This window comes from Taudactylus pleione, unplaced genomic scaffold (assembly GCF_031769625.1).
Source record: "Taudactylus pleione unplaced genomic scaffold, aTauple2 ptg000128l, whole genome shotgun sequence".
NCBI classification, from domain to species: domain Eukaryota; kingdom Metazoa; phylum Chordata; class Amphibia; order Anura; family Myobatrachidae; genus Taudactylus; species Taudactylus pleione.
This window is the reverse complement of record NW_028284530.1, coordinates 4,868,842-4,887,578: the sequence shown is the minus strand read 5'-3', so window position 1 is coordinate 4,887,578 and position 18,737 is coordinate 4,868,842. Positions and strand designations below refer to the sequence as shown.

At 42.9% G+C, this 18,737-nt stretch overlaps 1 protein-coding gene and 1 pseudogene across 11 annotated transcripts in view; both read right to left on the bottom strand.

Moving 5' to 3' along the window:
- RAF1 (Raf-1 proto-oncogene, serine/threonine kinase) overlaps nt 1-18,737 on the bottom strand; it is a 129,314-nt gene that overhangs the window by 15,107 nt on the left and 95,470 nt on the right. For 5 of the 10 annotated variants that reach the window (XM_088472701.1, XM_088472702.1, XM_088472709.1 and 2 more), the window contains 7 exons: nt 17,159-17,257; nt 15,220-15,373; nt 13,553-13,612; nt 10,858-10,885; nt 10,218-10,324; nt 9,449-9,566; nt 583-667 (listed from right to left, as the gene is read on the bottom strand). In XM_088472701.1, coding sequence (XP_088328827.1) covers nt 583-667; nt 9,449-9,566; nt 10,218-10,324; nt 10,858-10,885; nt 13,553-13,612; nt 15,220-15,373; nt 17,159-17,257 — 651 coding nt within the window. The remainder of the gene's footprint in view (nt 1-582; nt 668-9,448; nt 9,567-10,217; nt 10,325-10,857; nt 10,886-13,552; nt 13,613-15,219; nt 15,374-17,158; nt 17,258-18,737) is intronic. The other 5 variants (XM_088472704.1, XM_088472705.1, XM_088472706.1 and 2 more) reach the window with 3 other exon arrangements.
- Nucleotides 3,256-5,875, bottom strand: LOC148523758 (uncharacterized; annotated as a pseudogene). The gene is made up of 2 exons (XR_015878424.1): nt 5,202-5,875; nt 3,256-4,996 (listed from the first exon to the last, which is right to left on the bottom strand). The product of XR_015878424.1 is annotated as an uncharacterized LOC148523758 (transcript).

Sequence of the window (18,737 nt, the reverse complement as noted above, 5' to 3'; positions counted from 1 at the left end):
TTTTCTGGAATTCCCACTCATGAGAAGATTGGCTGTGGGTCTTCAAAAGTATTCCATTTAAACATATTCTACCTCACTGTAGAATGAGGGACTAAATTGTCAGTAACGGTTGTTTCTAAGATTACGGAAGATTACACCTAGTTGGCATGGAGTGGACACAAACCTGAATGCTTCAACTAAAGTTCAGCATTTACATATTGATGGTCACTCTTCATGATGTACAATGTAAGCAGCAGCTTGTTCAAAACTACCTTCTTCACTGCTATGGAAGTAGTAAGATGCCCTTACTGTTTCGCACATGCTCTCTTTTTTGTTGAACAAACAATATATTTACATATGATATAGGAGACAAGCCCCCTGATGAAGTTCCCAGACAAAATGCGTAGGAAAATGGCATGGCACACTATGGAGTAATTACATTTGTGGTCTTTAAAAAAAAAAAAAAAAAACCATCATAAAATAACAGGATGTCTATCCCTGATGATATTTATGCAGAGTAATGAAAATCTCATACTAATCAAAGTATTTTTGCAATTAGTGGGCTGGTGTAAAGCAACATTTAGAGCAATTTAAAATACCAACCTGAGAACAGCAACTTCATTTCTAAAGGCTTGAAACTGTTCTGGGGTCGGATCTGTAACTTTGAGGATTTTCACAGCTACATCACCTGCAAGAGACCAGAACATATTGTGTGGGAACATAGGTCAGTGCTTGATAAGTGCTTACAGCATGTTTACAAACTGTTTTTGTTAAATACCAGAACAAGCTTCAGCTTTTAAAGTTCTGACAACCACAGATTCTGTTCCACGTGGGGGCAGAGTAGACGTGACAACATGTGAAATGGAGAGTGACACACAGCCAGTAGATGGAGACAAACAGACGCCTGTTTTGTACGCTTAAAGAACCAAGGCCCATTTATTTGCAATAGATTGGAGGTGGCAAGTGACTTTGGCCCAGAAGCCCATCTACAGTGTATAGTCACTGGAGTATTAGATAGCAAGGCTCAGGCAGTGCCAGAAGCCCACCTACAGTGTATAGTCACTGGAGTATTCTAGATAGCAAGGCTCAGGCAGTGCCAGAAGCCCACCTACAGTGTATAGTCACTGAAGTATTAGATAGCAAGGCTCAGGCAGTGCCAGAAGCCCACCTACAGTATATAGTCACTGGAGTATTAGATAGCAAGGCTCAGGCAGTGCCAGAAGCCCACCTACAGTGTATAGTCACTGGAGTATTCTAGATAGCAAGGCTCAGGCAGTGCCAGAAGCCCACCTACAGTGTATAGTCACTGGAGTATTAGATAGCAAGGCTCAGGCAGTGCACAACTTGGATGGATGGAAGGATGTAGGTAAATGCCAGTTTAAGAGGTCAAATCACAATTTCATGAATGGATCGTAACTTAGTGCACCTTTTGAATGATGGCAGCCAAAGCATATGGATGAGTGTACATAATGTTAACTAAAACAGGTGCCCCAAATGCCTCCACTTTACATGAAAAAGACACGGGTAACTATTAGAATTGCTCTGTAGATTTAGAAGTGCCAATATAAGCAGGAGCTGCCAGATTGTCTATGCAGTGGTAACAATATAAAATCAGTCTGTATTATATGTGTCAGCCATTGTTCCAAAACATAAAAACAACAGCAGCAAATGTCTCGGCTTTACCATGCAGTAAATTTAGATGACCTTTGTCTTGTCCATCAAGCTAGAATACCTTACTACATAGGTCTATCGTTATTAAATCCACTCTATTTACAGCACAAATAGTTAACTGAAGTTTAAGCAACTATTTACTGTCACAACACAGCACTTTCTACAGCGTAAACCAGGCCAGTGGATTACTGCCTACATGTTTAGATCTAAAACACAAATCTCATTTGCTGACGTCACAAGTCTTATCCCCTGGACAAATCGCTTCTTTCAAAACAGCATATTGTGGCCGGACTTCTGCCAACCACATCATGAATTAACGCGTTAAGTAGTTGCCAATTTGGTGGTTACCACCTTCCTCAGTGCGTAGTGGAGAGGAACAAGCAGGGTCTTTATAAGAGTTCTCTGCACCTTTGTTGCATACGCAGACTGCATGTGACCCACTAAATCAACCTATAAAGCACCCAACCAGAGCCCCTAAAGTACACGCTATATTCATGCAACTGTAAAAGAAATCTAAAACAAATTGGTTATGTGACTTTCATTTCACATAAAGGTTTCATTTTAATATCACAACCTTCCCGCTAATAAGTTTGAGGGCAGCATCGCGTCACACCTCTCTGTTGTTGCGTCAAATTCCCTCCACATATTGCGACACTGTCCCAGCCTAAAATACTCATTCACGTACGTGGACGTCTCACAGCCACCCCAAAGATTTGCACATTTATTTCTTAAAATTGTTTGTGCTGCACCGAACATTACATTGGTCCGATTGGCTACAGGTAACTCTATGCCCACTTCTAAAAAAAACCTGGTGCACACCAACAACAGGTTCATAAAATGTTACTCAGAACTTCGTAAAAGCCACCAAAAAGAGATGTGCAACCACCCAAACCTTCCAGCACTAAAAAGGAAGCAAACAAAATGTGTCCAGGTTGTCAAAGTACTACTGTATCTTCCTCCTTGGCTATGGTAACAAAGTTAAGCCGGGTACACACTAGACGACCCGGCCGACAGCAGAAGTGACGAAGGACATATGTTCATAATCACAATACAGTTGTCAGAAGTTGTATACAAGTATTTTTCTGGGGGTCATGGACAGATTATTAGTAAATTCTACCATGAAAATATAACCAGAATGCACATTTAAAAAAACAACAACAAAAAAAACAACAACCATAATCTAAAAAGTAAATTATTGCTAATGATAGATAATATATATCTGGAGCTGACAGATGGAGAGGGTTACCGTGTACAGCGTAATGGGCAATAGGTTCTCTATTTCCTTGTCAAGTCAGAATGCTTATGATGTAATTCCCACTTCAAGGGCAACACCCAAACTTACAACCATCTGCCAAAACTTAACTTTTCTGTGTGTTCCCAAAGAAACATTACCACAGACTTACTGGATAGAGTACAAATCAATTATCAGGAGTTTAATGAGATATTATCCAGGAGGTCACACGGCCTAGGGTAATAGTGTTATAATCTGAACAAAAGAAAAATGCATTTCGAAGCAACAGTACCAAAAATGTGCCATAGCTTTCACCTGGTATGATAAAACATGGCAGTGAGCTAAAGCTAGACCACAGGTAGTGACATGGAAGGGGCAGTAAGGAGGATTATAAACCACTTTAAACAATTCGCAATAATACCACTTTCAGACAGAAAAATCCCCAAAACCCGGGTTTTTCCCGTATCGTTCAACCCAGGAAGGACCCGGGAATTTGCTCCTAACCCCCTTTCACACAGCACATAATTCCCAGGAAATTCCTGGGTAGACCCCTTTCACACAGAACCCAGATTATCCCTGCACTATACAGTGTGTCATAATAAATGGACTGCTTTTATGGCACACAGAGATGAGGTCATGAAAAGTGGGTGGTGTCTGCTCACTGCATACATACAATGACATAGTATAGACGTCACAAGTCTTGTTTTGCAATCAAATTTTTTTTTATTTGAAAGCCTCATGTTATGTACATGTTATGTCACATGTAACACCTGCTGTATTACATTTTTTAAAGTGCTTCCTTTATTTTTCAACAACATGGCCTTAATGCATTTAACAATTTAAATAAATAAATAAATACACACACACACACACACACACACACACAATAGAAAAATAGGTTGTGCTGTCATGGAACTGAAAAATATAATAGGGGAGGCACCCCAACTATTAGAACTGTATGTCAGGGCCAGCCTTAGAAACAGCACATATACAGTATACATTTGGTAATACAACGGCCACACCTGGGAGAAAGCTCATGACTGGCCTGTTAAGTGCAGCATACAAATTTTTAAATACAAAAGAAATGGAGGTAATGTGTGTACATTCTAAATTATGTACACCCCCATATATACACGTAGCTGACTTAAAGGGCACCCACACATTGCCCTAAGCTCTTGCCAGGCCTGTAACGGCAGGATAAACAATATTGTCAAAAACAACAAGCTTCAACAAAAAAGAAATATAAAGTAGACAGCAAACATGTAAAACATCATACAAGTCTACAACTGTCTGTAGGCAGTGCTGGCAATAGTGCCAAGTGGAGTGTTATGATGACTGCCATCTGAATAACTATGCACTCTGCCATCCTGTGTATTAATCCCCGTGCCATCTGCATAAGTATGCACAGTGCCATATTGATTAGTATTTCCTGTGCCGTCAGGACTATTATGCACAGTGACATGTGGAGTGCTAGGCACTGTGCCCTCTGGACTGGTACTGGCATGTGGACTGCTCTGTACAGTGACATGTGGATTACTATTCCCTGTGCCATCTGGATAACTATGCACTGTGCCATGTGGAGTAGCATGAGGTGGATTGGAGGTGTTACTTTGCAGAAATGGTAGCCCTCTGCTATGCTGTTGGTAATTTCTAACAGGACCCTCAGAGTACTGAGGAGGATACATTACATAAGGTTGTGGAGTGTGTAACCTAGACACTAGATCTAACAGGACCCTCAGAGTACTGAGGAGGATACATTACATAAGGCTGTGGAGCGTGTAACCTAGACACTAGATCTAACAGGACCCTCAGAGTACTGAGGAGGATACATTACATAAGGCTGTGGAGCGTGTAACCTAGACACTAGACCGTTAAGGAAGGACATCTGTGCCTCTCTGTTTTCACGTGAAATTTGTTCGTGTAGACCAACAAGCTGACTGACATATGAATTTTGTAACTCTCTTTCATTGTCAAAGAAGCGCTGGAGTCGGGCATCCTCCTGTGCCTGGAATTCAGCATCAGAATCTCGCAGCTGATTTACCAGGATTCAGGTCATTGTGCGCGTTGCTAGCTCCATCTTGGAAGTTTTTTTCTTCCGCTCTGGTACTTCAAAAACTAGGAATAGAAGAAAAGAAAAAACACATTTACAAATGAATTCAAAGCCGTAATGTAAACATATATGTGCTTGTGGCCTACTGCACACTAGCTTCACATTGCAACAGATACATTGAGTTTAGATTTCAGCATAGTCATACTATAATGACAAGTCAATAAAGGACAATGTTAACATCCCAAAAATAGTGGGTGTATAGTAACTTACTGTTCCTGCGCAATGTCGGAGTCTCAGTCAGTGCAGGAGTTGGCGTCCCACTCGCACTGCTTCCACTCGCCTCAACCACACCCTCAAGTGTATTGGTGTCTGGGATCCCCGTGGCAGCCATCGGATCTGTGTCACTTATCTCTGTGATGTCATCAAAGAGTATTGGTGGTGTCATTGGGCAGGATTGGCTGTTCTCCGGGGTAACACTTCGTGAAGATGCACAACTAGACGATGATATGGCAACGGGATTAACCAGTGCAGAATTGCCAAAGACTTCATTACACTGATCGTAGTAAACCCATTCCATTCTGGCAGCATCATTTTTCCGCCTGTTATTTTACTTTGTTGTAGTATTTGCGTAGAGCTTTCAGTTTGTTCACTACCTGCTGCTGGGTCTGCACAATGCCCCTTGAGGTGAGGACCTTAGCTAAGTTTGTGTAGACTATCGCGTCCTTCACTGTGCCACTGATCTGTTTGCGGATCTCCTCCTCCCCTCTGACTGCCAGCAGCTCACGGATCTCCTCATCCTTCCAGTGTGCCATGCTTCTCTCTCTCTCTCCTTTTCTGCAGCACAATTGTGACATCAGACGCCAGCGCCACTGCCCCGCCCGCTCAGCCAATCAGGGAGACCCAGCCGCTCAGTCAATCAGCCTGTGCACCGCCATCTCAGCCAATAAGCGCTGTTTACTATGCCCGGAGTTGAAAAACTCCAAGCCTTTCAGACAGCCGCCAACCCGTGTAAGACCCGGGAAAAACCCTGGTAAATACCTGGGTCGAAGTACTGGGAATTAGGTCCCGTGTTGACCTTTTCAGACAGAAAAAAACCGGGTCGACCCGGCAAGAGCTGGAAAATTACCGGGTTCTTTTCTGTCTGAAAGGGGTATAAGCACGTATAAAACCAGTGTCCCAAACGCAGCTCTGTGTTGTGATGTGTATACCAGACACAGTTCGGGTAATCTAAATAAGGAAACCCCAGTGCTGCACAGGATTGCACAGATAGACGGCCACATCCCTCAGTGCAGTGGTGTTTCTTTGGTTACTCTGTGCAGCACAGGGAACATTTTCTATGTACATAAAGAGATCTGTGTGTATATTACAGATGTGTCCTCATACGCCTAGGGCCGAGACACCTGGCGGGAGTGAGCTACCAGGTCCTGTGCAACTCTGCTTGTGCCGAGACCCTTTTCGCCGAAAATGCGTCTTCGTTGCAAGGCGACTAAGATGCACCAGGAGACTGCACTGATTAAATGGAAATGCAACACTTGTATATCTGTATATGAAGCACAACGGAACATGGCGTGGGAAAAAGCTACGGCCGCTGCATCGTACAACTTTGTATACAGATTCAGACTCGGTCGCACACAGATATACATACACACACAGTATAATATAAATATATATATATATATATATATATATATATACACATACATACATACATACATATATATATATATATGCACACACACACACTCCAGACAATGAAAGAATCCTGCAGGGGTGCCCTCACAAAGAGATAAATAGAAAACTTTCAGTTTTCTATTTATCTCTTTGTGAGGGCACCCCTGCAGGATTTTTTCATTGTCTGGAGTGTGTGTACACACACATATACACTGTGTGTGTGTGTAATATAATATATATATATATATATTTATTTATTATTTTTTTCTTTCTTTCAATACGAAATCTCATCATTCCACCTGGTATACACTTATTTATAGCGTTTGCCATCACATGGGGGAAACTAAAAAAAAAAAAAACCAGGCATGATAGGTCAAGCACCTCATTTTACCACTAACCCCACTGCCCATGTTAATTTTAAAGTACTGACTTGTATATGCCCTACAGTAACTATTACAAAAAGCTCTTTCTTTGCAAGAGTTATGTTCTTTTTAGCCATGTATTTTTTACCAGAAGGAAGAGCCATTTGTTCTCAATAAACTAGGATATAACGCGCTTGTTACTTTCAATTTTACCAATACAGACAGCTCAACAGATAGGTGTCCGTCTGATGATATAAACACACTGCTGAAAAGCACAGCAGGAAATACACAAATATTTGTATTTAGCAAAAGTGGTAGGATGGCATGTACACACACACACACACACACACACACACACACACACACACACACACACAGCTGTCATAGTGGAGGGTCTGCAGCTAAATCTATTTACTGGTAACATCTGCTAGACTTATGGTGGAATTAAGTATTGTAAAGTCTGTTTCAGCTGCAAGATGACGTTCAGTACAATGAACAGTTTATCTCAGCTGACGAGTTTGGACACGCGTGGATACACCACCTGTACTCCAATGTAGCTTTTACAATCCACTTGCAGGAATGATTAAAAGTGAATGCGAACGCTCGTCACGCTCAAGATAATGTACATTAAACGCGTTTAATCAATTTAAAATGTCATTTTCTAGGGATATTATTCAGTCTGTAACATATTCTATCTTAAGTGGATGTAATAAATGCATTGGAATATGCACAAAAATAATATTATGAAAATATGATAAAGTGGGGATCCACCTGCAGAAGGGAATGGTAGCCAGACGTCAGCAGTGTCGAATAGTGGAGATCTCTGTCTAGGGGAGAAATTCTGAAGACATTATTAAATTGTTTTTTTTAAAGAACAAAAACAATTTAATTAGCAGACCATTAATTGATTTTTATTTTCTGGTTTGTATTAATATGATGGCTTTAATACTAAAGCTGCATACACACACAACGATTTTGTTACCAACAATTTTCTGTCAGATTTTTTTAAGGTGTAATAAACGATTTTTTTGAACTACAAACGATTTCTGCATATTGACTTAACGAAAATCGTTGAGTTGACAAGTCTGACTGAACTACAAACGTGAACGCGCATGAACGATAATCGTTCATTGACTCAGAAAGTGATCGATTTTTTCAAATGATTATCGTTAAACGATATCGTTTAAAAAATCATTGTGTGTGTATGCAGCTTAAAACCTTTTTTTTTTTTTTTTTTTTAAACACGCTCTCTGGCTGGCTGTCCTTGCATGCTCTCTGGCTGGCTGTCCTTGCATGCTCTCTGGCTGGCTGTCCTTGCATGCTCTCTGGCTGGCTGTCCTTGCATGCTCTCTGGCTGGCTGTCCTTGCATGCTCTCTGGCTGGCTGTCCTTGCATGCTCTCTGGCTGGCTGTCCTTGCATGCTCTCTGGCTGGCTGTCCTTGCATGCTCTCTGGCTGGCTGTCCTTGCATGCTCTCTGGCTGGCTGTCCTTGCATGCTCTCTGGCTGGCTGTCCTTGCATGCTCTCTGGCTGGCTGTCCTTGTATGCTCTCTGGCTGGATTTAACATGACTCAAATTGGCTAAGCCAGACCGCATTACTCACTCAAATGTTCTGAGACCAAGGGCCAAATTCAATTAGAGGAGAAAAGTCGCAGCCGGCGAAATGTATTGGCTGTTGCAATCTTTTCGCCTCATTTGCCTGTTTTGACGCAAACTTATCGCGGATTTCACAATGCGCGCTCCCGCTTTTCACCATATTCAATTCCAAAACAGGCGAAAAATGCAAATGTGCGAATGGCGGAACTAGCAAAAAGCCTAACTGTCCCTGGAAATCAATATAGTGCATTAATAACCCTAATAAAAGTATTTAGAGTTCTTAAATTGAGTCAAAGGGCTGTTATATGCATATTTGAATAATTGTGGAAATTTTTTTTATTTTGTGAAAAATAATTGCTGTAGTTAAATTATGGGTACATTTAAATGGATACTAGTATATTTTTGGGTCTCTAATATTTTGCTTTTTAATTTAAAAAACAAATACACCTGCTGCAGCCTCCTGCAATCCTAAAAACACCTGTACGATCCATACAGCACCCCAAAATACCAGACCCAGTACTTTATACCCATTTTCAAACTACATTTTCACCCCAAGGGGGAATTAAGAATTTTTTGACCTAATTAGTTATTAGGGGGGTTGTCCAAAGGGTCCTGAACCAAATTTACCAAATGTATAGCCCAAAATAGAGATTTTGCACAACTTCTCTCCTGCCTCTTGGTGGACAAACTTTTGAGTTGAGTTAGACAGCTATAATTGGGTATAATAAAACAAATACAGCACATGTTCTATACAGAATGTTACAAATGTTGTATGAGCCTTCCTCATGTTATGTGCTGAGGGCATGGCATATAAACACTTTTTATACCACGCACATGATGAAGTATGGTGCATCAGTAGGAGAGAGACACAAGCAGCAATGGTACTTACCATGCCATTTGCCTTTATATACGGTCCCAAATGATCCCGATCCTATTCTGGTAGACAGCACCACCTCGCTGGCCTCTATTTCCCAGTAGTAACTGGAGTCTCGCTGCCCCCGGGAGCGCTGTGAAACAAATGTGTCATTCCTGTAACATTGTGAGACCCTACTCCCACTGTGCTACATAATTGTGGCCCTATTCTCCCAGATCTCATTTCCCAGCTCAGTGCCTCCAACCCAATACTGCCATCCAACCAACACTATCCTGCCCAGGGCCCTGCCGATAACCCCTTTGACAATGTAAGAGCGTTTTATTTTCTGTATTACCAAAATGCATTTCGGACAATGGGCATACATACAGTGGCATAACTACCGTAGGTGAGCCTGCAATGGGGCCTGGCCTTCCCCCTGCACCTACAGTGCTAGGCCTAGGTCCGTGGCTCCCCCTCCCCTCGACTTATCTTCTCTGTGGTCGTGCCCACCCCTCAGTGGTCGCGTCCTCCCCCTCGGCTCCGCCTTCCCTCATTGACTGATACTGGAGGAGGCGTAACTGCCTCCTCCCAGCATCAGTCAGTGAGGTGAGATGGAGCCGCCCGGGAGAGGAGGTGTGCCTGCCCTGCGCAGTGTGACCACAGCGCAGGTAAGTCGAGGAGAGGGGATGGTTGGGGGATGGGGGGTCAGCAGAACCTAGGGGGGCCTGTGAAAACTTTGCTATGGAGCCCCCTAGGTCTAGTTACGCCCCTGCATACATAGATCACGGAGCATGGCTGTACTCACGATTTTATTTTTCTCCTGGCTGCTGGACACAGCGGATTTCTCTCTGTGTGTAGGGGCTGGAGTTTTGGACTGGGACCATCCTGTAGGACTCATATTATTGGGACTCCCTGATAATGAGATAGGAGAAAGTTTAGGCTGCAATAAAGACACAAAAATGCAGATTTGAAAGCAAGTCCGTTTTTTTCGGAGGGCTGTTGTGCGTTTTTGGCCCAACGTATGCTCCGAAGCTGAGCAAACGCAAATACAGAAGAGTCAGTCACGCCCAACTAAGTCACGTAACCGGGTGTTTCACACGTAGGCAAAGTTTGGAGAGTTTGTGTCGATGGATTTACGAGCTTTGTAGAGTGGCGAGTATGCAGAGATTCGCCTGTTTTCAGATGGTCACTTGCACCACAGATGGAGGTGATGTACGTGTGCACTGATCATGTCATCTGCTATTAAACCAAGCGTACAGATGGAGACCATGTGGTCACATAGAAGCGTTCAGCATAAGGAGGGGGGGTGCGAATATCCGCATTCTTCTTTATGCACGCAATGTGATTACGGCCAACTTGCTTTCAACGCTGCATGAGCCCCAGAAAGTACAATTAGAGTCAAACACAGGAAGAAGTGGCCAAGGAAGCGAATTGTATTCATTTACCTGATTCGCTGTGAATTCGAACCGCATCCTGCAACACAGGACATATAGGGGGTTCATTAAGGCCAATCAAGCACATTTCCACTGAGATTATGCAATAGCACAAAGTCACAGGTAAGCAGAAGCACTACATGCGGGTCTGGTTGCTCATTTCAGTAGTTAAAAATAAAGCAAAGGTTTAGGATCTATACAGTGGCGTAACTATAAATTTTGCTCCCCCATGCCAAAAAAGTTTCAGGCAACCCCCCCCCCCACACCCAAAGACTACGTTTAAGGTGTGTGGTTACATGATACAGCAACGTGCCTTACACATTATGACACACTAAGTAATGCCACTTATAACACAGTGTGCCACACCGGAATGCCCCTTACAACACATTATGCCACACCGGAGTGCCCCTTACAACACATTATGCCACACAGCAATGCCCCTTACAAATCCCACACAATAATGCCACATATAACACATAATGACATACAGTAAAGCGCTTATAACAAATTTATGCCATGCTGTAATGCCCCTATTTCACATTATGCCACACTGTAGAACCACATACAACAGATTATGCCACATACAACACATTATGCCACACAGTAATGCCCCTTACACATTATGCCACACAGTAATGCCCCTAATAGCACATTGTGCACACAGTAATGCCAAACAGTAATGCCCATTACATCCCACCCTGACTGATCTACTTCACCAACCCTCCTTTCTGCTCCTGCCAGTCCGTCACCTCAGCTCAAGACAGGTTGCACAGTTTTTATGTCCGTGTAGAACCAAATTATTGGGAACATAGTTTATAACCTGTAAACTGTGTATCAAATTAGTGCCCCTTATGCAATGCCCCCTGTAGTAGTGCCCCTGATGCAATGTCCCCTGTAGTAGTGCCCCTTATGCAATGTCCCCTGTAGTAGTGCCCCTTATGCAGGGCCCCCTGTAGTAGTGCCCCTTATGCAGGGCCCCCTGTAGTAGTGCCCCTTATGCAGGGCCCCCTGTAGTAGTGACCATTAAAGTAGTCCCCCTGTAGTAGTGCCCATTATGCAGGGCCCCCTGTAGTGCCCCCTTCTAGTAGTTAGCCCCCTGTAGTGCCCCTTCTAGTAGTTAGCCCCCTGTAGGCAGCCGCCTGTAGTTGCTCCCCCCCTCCGCACGCACACAAACAAACACACACAAAAGAAAAAAACACAAGCACTTACCTTTATCCCCGCTCCAGTGCTGCTGCCGTCCATACCCCGGCGTCCGCTCCTTGGCACTATGGGAGTGACGTCATTACGTCACTCCCATAGTGCTCTGCGGGACCCGGAAGACGGAGCTCACTCCTGAGCTCCGTCCCCGGCGTCCGCTCCTCGGCACTATGGGAGTGACGTCATTACGTCACTCCCATAGTGCCCTGCGGGACCCGGAAGCCGGAGGGAGCTCCGTCCTCCGGCTGCCGCCGGGGGTTTGAATAGGAGCCGGGCGCCCGCTGGTAACACATTCAGCGGGTGCCCGGCAGATGGAGGGTGCAGGGGGTGCGACCGCACCCCCTGCACCCTCCGTAGTTACTACTACTGCCCCCGTCGCCCCCAAGCTACCCAGCGCCTCCAAGCCACCGCGGGGGCTGCGGGGGCAGTAGTTACGCCACTGGATCTATAGTATTCCCCCATTAACTATACAGCTCAGTTTCTTCAATCATTTTCCTGTGCCAGTATATATGTGTATTTCATAAACGTTAAGAACACAAATGAAAAAAAAAAAAAAAAGGATTCATCAAAACTCCCACATTTCTATGTTTGTATTTAACTTACCAGGCAAAAAAGTAATCATACGACAAGTAGTACAAGCAGTTTAAACACAAACATGTTAGATATATTAAATTAATCTAAAAATTCCAGTTCTACTGGACAGTTCATGCGACAGCCTCTTTACAGACTTACAACAACATTCTTCCAATTAATTCATTTCTGTTAAAAACGCTGATGGCTGACACACTAACATGTGGGAGTGACAGTGCATTAACAAATATTTGAGTTTAATTAAATAGTACACACATGCAAACCTCCTCACATGCTGTATTAAAGGGTAGCTTCACTTTGGGACAAGCCCTCTCCCTTTTTAATAACTGACCTCATACGCCCCCACGTCCAGTGCCCGAGAGAAGGTTACTAGAGAACTGCTGCAGGATAGACAGCCCTGTTTCCGAGAAGTAAGAGCAAGACAGCTTTCAGCACTGGGGGACTTTAGCTATCCTAGGATGCAGTCTGCTAGGAGTAATAAATGTAGTAAGCTGGCTGGGTGAACGTCCCTCGTATCCAAAAAGAGACCAAGTTCCTTAATTCCTTCCATCCCAGCAGTTTAGTGGTTCAGATCTCTCCTCCTATGCATATAAATATCTTATCTTCTTGCTGCAGAGCAGTGTGAACTGGAGGCACTGCTCAGATAGAGATGGAGGACCTAAAGGAGGTTACACTGGGGAAAAGTGGGGGTGGCCACTACAGAGGTGAATTGTCCCAGAGTGTGCACGCCCTCTAAGGGTAACCAGATATTAGTACAGGTTAGGCAGTATTATCCACTTTGCAGTACATATAATATATATGCATCCATAACAAGCCATTAATCCCATAATGACAGAGGACTCTGCCACTGACAGACAGACAGGAGAAAGACAGAGCAGTCTCATCTCATAATTGCTACAAGAAAAGAAGAGATACCTACTCTGCCCCACAAACAGAAACGTCTGCAGCGGGACTTTGGAGAAGTATTGAGCCAGTTATTCTAGTCAGAGAGAGCAAGACAGATGAGAAGGACAAAGGGGAAAAATAGACAGCAGAAACTAAATGGAGAGAAACAGAATTGAAACGTATAGGAAAAGGTGACAATCTATGCACTATATTTTCATTTTAATTTAAGCCTTTAAATATCACTGTTCCTCTTATATATCAGGAGTGTTTTGTCATCGAGCCCCCTCCAAACACAGAGAAAAAAAATAAGAGAATAATAAAGCTTTACAATAAATACACGGGTAGTTCAGTAAGTAAGGTAACAAGACCTGTCACGTGTGTAATCTTCTCTATTTCATTCTAATTTCCCACCAGGCCAGAGCAGGTACACTGCATCCCCTCACAGCCATTAGACATGCCCCTCATACCAGTCATACTGTCCCACCATCAGGGGGAAGATGGTGAGGCTGGCGGAAACATGGTCACACATTGAAGAGCATAATGTGATCAGATTTCTGCGCCTAAAGGGAACATCAGCAGCTGAAATTCATTGCCAACTTGTCGAGGTCTATGGTGATAAATGTCATATAATGGAAACAGGTTTGGTGAACGGACTTTGATAAACAGATTTGGTGAACAGATTATCCGGCCGGCCAAGCACATCCAACACAGATGACAATTTATGCCGCATTGAAGGTCTGATTCATTCGTGTTAGTCATATTGCTGACCGCTGAAGAAGCACCTGGTTGGAAAGCAATTGGCAATAGATAGTGAAGTAGAGCAAGCCGACATGTCCTGGCTTCAGGCGCTTGACACCGATTTCGTCTATGCCAGGATAGATGCCTTGGTGTACTGTTGGAACAAATGCTTAGGCAAGTATGGGGATTATAATCTGTACAAAAGCCATACTATTGATTATATGTATATGTACGAGTTGAATAAATTTCCGCGATGAGAGGTCTTGTTACCTTAATTAGTGAACCACTCTCGTACGTTTCAAAAAAAAAAAAAAAAAAATCGATCCCCTTCTAGAAACAAGATTGATGAATACTCTACACTACTCCTATGTCTATACTAGTGTACAATACATACATTTGTGCGCCCTAGAGGTTTCTAGACATCGAATAAGAAGCAGCAATACATTTTCTTTACAATTTCAGCTAAGATACCTCCAAAATAGGCCGGAAGAAAAACTAATAATAAAAAGTAAATAAACCCATCTGACATCAGCAAGAGAAGGATGGGGAGAGGAAGATGCCAATGTCTGTAGCACATCCACACAACATACCAGCCAGCCAATCAACACTTGTATCCCTGCTTTACGGTTTTCTCCTCAACAGAAAAAGCAACCCAAATAGAATCTCTAAATTAAAGCTAAAATGTACTAAACAGCCCAACAGTATGCCCCAGCCGTTCCCCGATACACCTGCACAGTACAAATATCGCTGTTTTGAACTTGTGGCTACACTTTCTCAGGGGTGGGCAATAAGCAGCCTGCCAGCTGCTGCAGAATCACACATCCCAGATACAGTTTTAGCATGCCTTGATAGCAAAATTGTGGCAGGGCATGCTGGAATGTATAGTTCCACAACAGCTGGAGGGCCGCTTATTGCCCACCGTTGCTTTATCTCATGGAGGAAGAACGATAAATTAGTGGTTACCTCGATCATCCCTTTATCCACTGGCATTGTTGTGCTGACCATGTGCACGTTGGGTGTGGAGGTTGAGCGCTGTCTCTGAGAAAGGGAACATTCGGGAGATGGATTTGGCGTTGTGAAGGTGAAGGCATAAGGTGTAGAATATCTGTGTTGGGAACTGCATAATAAGAAATACAGAGATATGTATAAGTATAAATGCTCTCTGCTGGGACTTGTAACGTATATTGCTGTAAGACACAGCACAAAGTTTTGATACTTCACATACTGTTTTGGTATTGCGACTGTAAAAGTTAATGCAGGCACGGGGCCGAAACGCGCTGCTTAACGCAATCATCCCAGAGTAGCGTGTCATACACTGCATGATCACGTGACTATTATATCCAGACAAGTAACGGCCTGGTCCGATGGATACTTCCTGCTGAACTGCATTATATAATACCATTCAGAAAAATAACACTGCAACACACAGCCGGTGCATTTGCACGCTGTAATTATCATCTTGTGCACCATTCCCCTGACCATCTCCAATTTTGATTGTTGCACCCACCCCCAATTTGATGGTCATAGTTTTGTTACTATTGCATATTGTGAATTTCATTTTTGCCAAAGTTAGTCTGATATACATGTCAACCTTCATGTAGTGTTCATTCTAGCACCCTGCACCTCTCACAACCCGTGCAGGTCCTCTTTCCTGCCTGGGGTGTCGCTCTCTGGTCTGGTGCTTCTAGCACACTCAGCTGATGTAACAAACTGCTGAGAAACAGACCAGAGTGTGCTAGAAGTACCAGAGCAGAGAGCAAGACCCCAAGCAGGAAAAAGGAACTGTACTGGTTATGACAGGTGCAGCATGCTAGAATGAACACTACTTCATGTATAATCTAATTAAACTTGCAGATAGTCAGGTGGGAACGATCTTCAAAGTTGGTCCACTTGATATGGATTGACCCCTGTTCCAGAACAAAATATAATAATAATATAGCTTTGTTTAGACCGGCACTCCGGAAAACATTACTTTAAATACCTGGGTGCCCTCCCCGGGAAGTAAATCACCTCCAAATCCAAACTCCAAAACAGCGGGCGGCACTCCTCGGCTTTCTCATTCAAACATCACCACAATAAATACCAAATGTGGTGATGTTTGAATGAGAAAGCCGAGGAGTGCCGCCCGCTGTTTTGGAAAAAAAAAAAAAAAAAAATATATATATATATATATATATATATATATATATATATATATATATATATATACACACACATACATACACACATTATATATATATATATATATTATATATACATACATACATACATACACATACATACACACAGTCCAGAGTTTCAGGACAAGGGCACTCTCCTAAGTAATATTAGACAAAACTGTTTTTATTACGGCTTCATGTGGCCAAATTCAGTTCACAATATGTTGTCCGGTTGTTTGTCAATGTTTCGGTGTCCTTGACGGACTTTCCTGAGGACATTAATCAACAGCTGCAAAATTGTTAATGAACCAATAATATATACAACATGATCTGTCACACGTGGGACACTAGGCCAACAGGAAGCAGATTACATCCAAAAATGCCACATGGAGGTTCACAAAGTCAGTGGATCCGTGGATATGACGGAGCATAAATAGTCACTGGGAGATCCACAAACAACCCACATGGATCACGCGTGTGTACCACTCGCTCACACACACTGGGAAAACAGGTGAGTGAAAAGAGCTTTGTCTGATGTCACTTTGGAGAGTGCCCTTGTCCTGAAACTCTGGACTGTACATTTATATTTTGACCTCATTGATCTTAGTGGCACCCCCCTGGCGACAGTTTCAAAAGGTGAGAGTGCAAGACCTTGGAATAAATTATATATATATGTGGATGTGTGTGTTTTTAATGTGGAGTATACAATGGTTGAACACTGAAATGCTATCAAATTAATTTACCTAGATGGGCCACGGACTGATTCTCGCATCCGTCGCATAGTAAGCGATGATAATGCTGGCATGCCACCTTCTACGTTATTTGGGTTCGGAAACAACCTGCTAAGAGAAAGAATGCAGAAATTGGTGTAAATATATTTCTCTTTGATGTCATCATAAAAATAGGATACACACAAGAACATTTAAAAATCGGACAGGTAGTAAATGACAACTTAAAACATACACTGACATCACACTGGACAGGCAAAACAAAGCCAGGTGCCAAAAGTTTTGAGAATGACACAAGTATTGGTTTTCACAAACTTCGCTGCTTGTGTTTTTAGACCTTTTTGTCAGATGTTACTCAGGATGCTTTACTGTTGGGCATGACACAGGGTGAAGACTTTTGGAGGATGGCCTTGTGTCAAGAAGGGCAGCAAAGAAGCCACTTCTCTCCAGGAAAAACCATCAGGGACAGACTGATATTCTGCAAAAGGTACAGGGATTGGACTGCTGAGGACTGGGGTAAAGTTATTTTCTCTGATGAATCCCTTTCAGATTGTTTGGGGCATCTGGAAAAACGCTTGTCCGGAGAAGGAAAGGTGAGCGCTGCCATCAGTCCTGTGTCATGCCAACAGTAAAGCATCCCGAGACCATTCATGTGTGGGGTTTCTTCTCAGCCAAGGCAGTGGGGCTCACACACAATTTTGCCTAAGAATACAGCCATGATTAAAGAATGGTACCAAAACAGCCTCCAAGAGCAACTTCTCCCAACCATCCAAGAACAGTTTGGTGATGAACAAAGCCTTTTCCAGCTTGATGAAGCACCTTGCAATAAGGCAAAAGTGATAACTAAGTGGCTCGGGGAAAAAAAAATCAAAATTTTGGGTCCATGGCCAGGAAACTCCCCAGACCTTAATCCCATTGAGAATTTGTGTTCAATCCTCAAGAGGCAGGTGGACAAACAAAACCCCACAAATTCTGACAACTCCAAGCATTGATTAGGCAAGAATGGGCGGCCATTCAGTCAGTATGTGGCCCAGAAGTTGATTGACAGCATGCCAGGGCGAATTGCAGAGGTCTTGAAAAAGAAGGGTCAACACTGCAAATATTGACTCTTTGCATAAACTTAATGTAATTGTCAATAAAAGCCTTTGACACTTATGAAATGCTTGTAATGTTACTTCAGTATACCAAAGTAACATCTGACAAAAAGGTCTAAAGACACAAGTAGCAAACTTTGTGAAAAGCAATACTTGTGTCATTCTCAAAACTTTTGGCCATAGCTGTACACACAGCAGTATCACCTAGAACAGGATATACAGACCATCTTCTAATATGTACACAGCAGTGAATCCCAAGCAGTTTGTCAGGATATATTTAGATCACATAGAACAGGCACAATGTAATCCTAGTTTATACAACACACAAGCACACAGGACAGGCAATAGGCCAACTCATAGTATACACAAGAATACACCTGTGGAAAGGCAATACTGAACATTTGTAGAACATTAGGGGTAAATTTACTAAAGCAAGAGTTTTTAGAAGTGAGTTTTAAAAGTGATGTTGCCCATAACAACCAATCAGATTCTAGCTATTA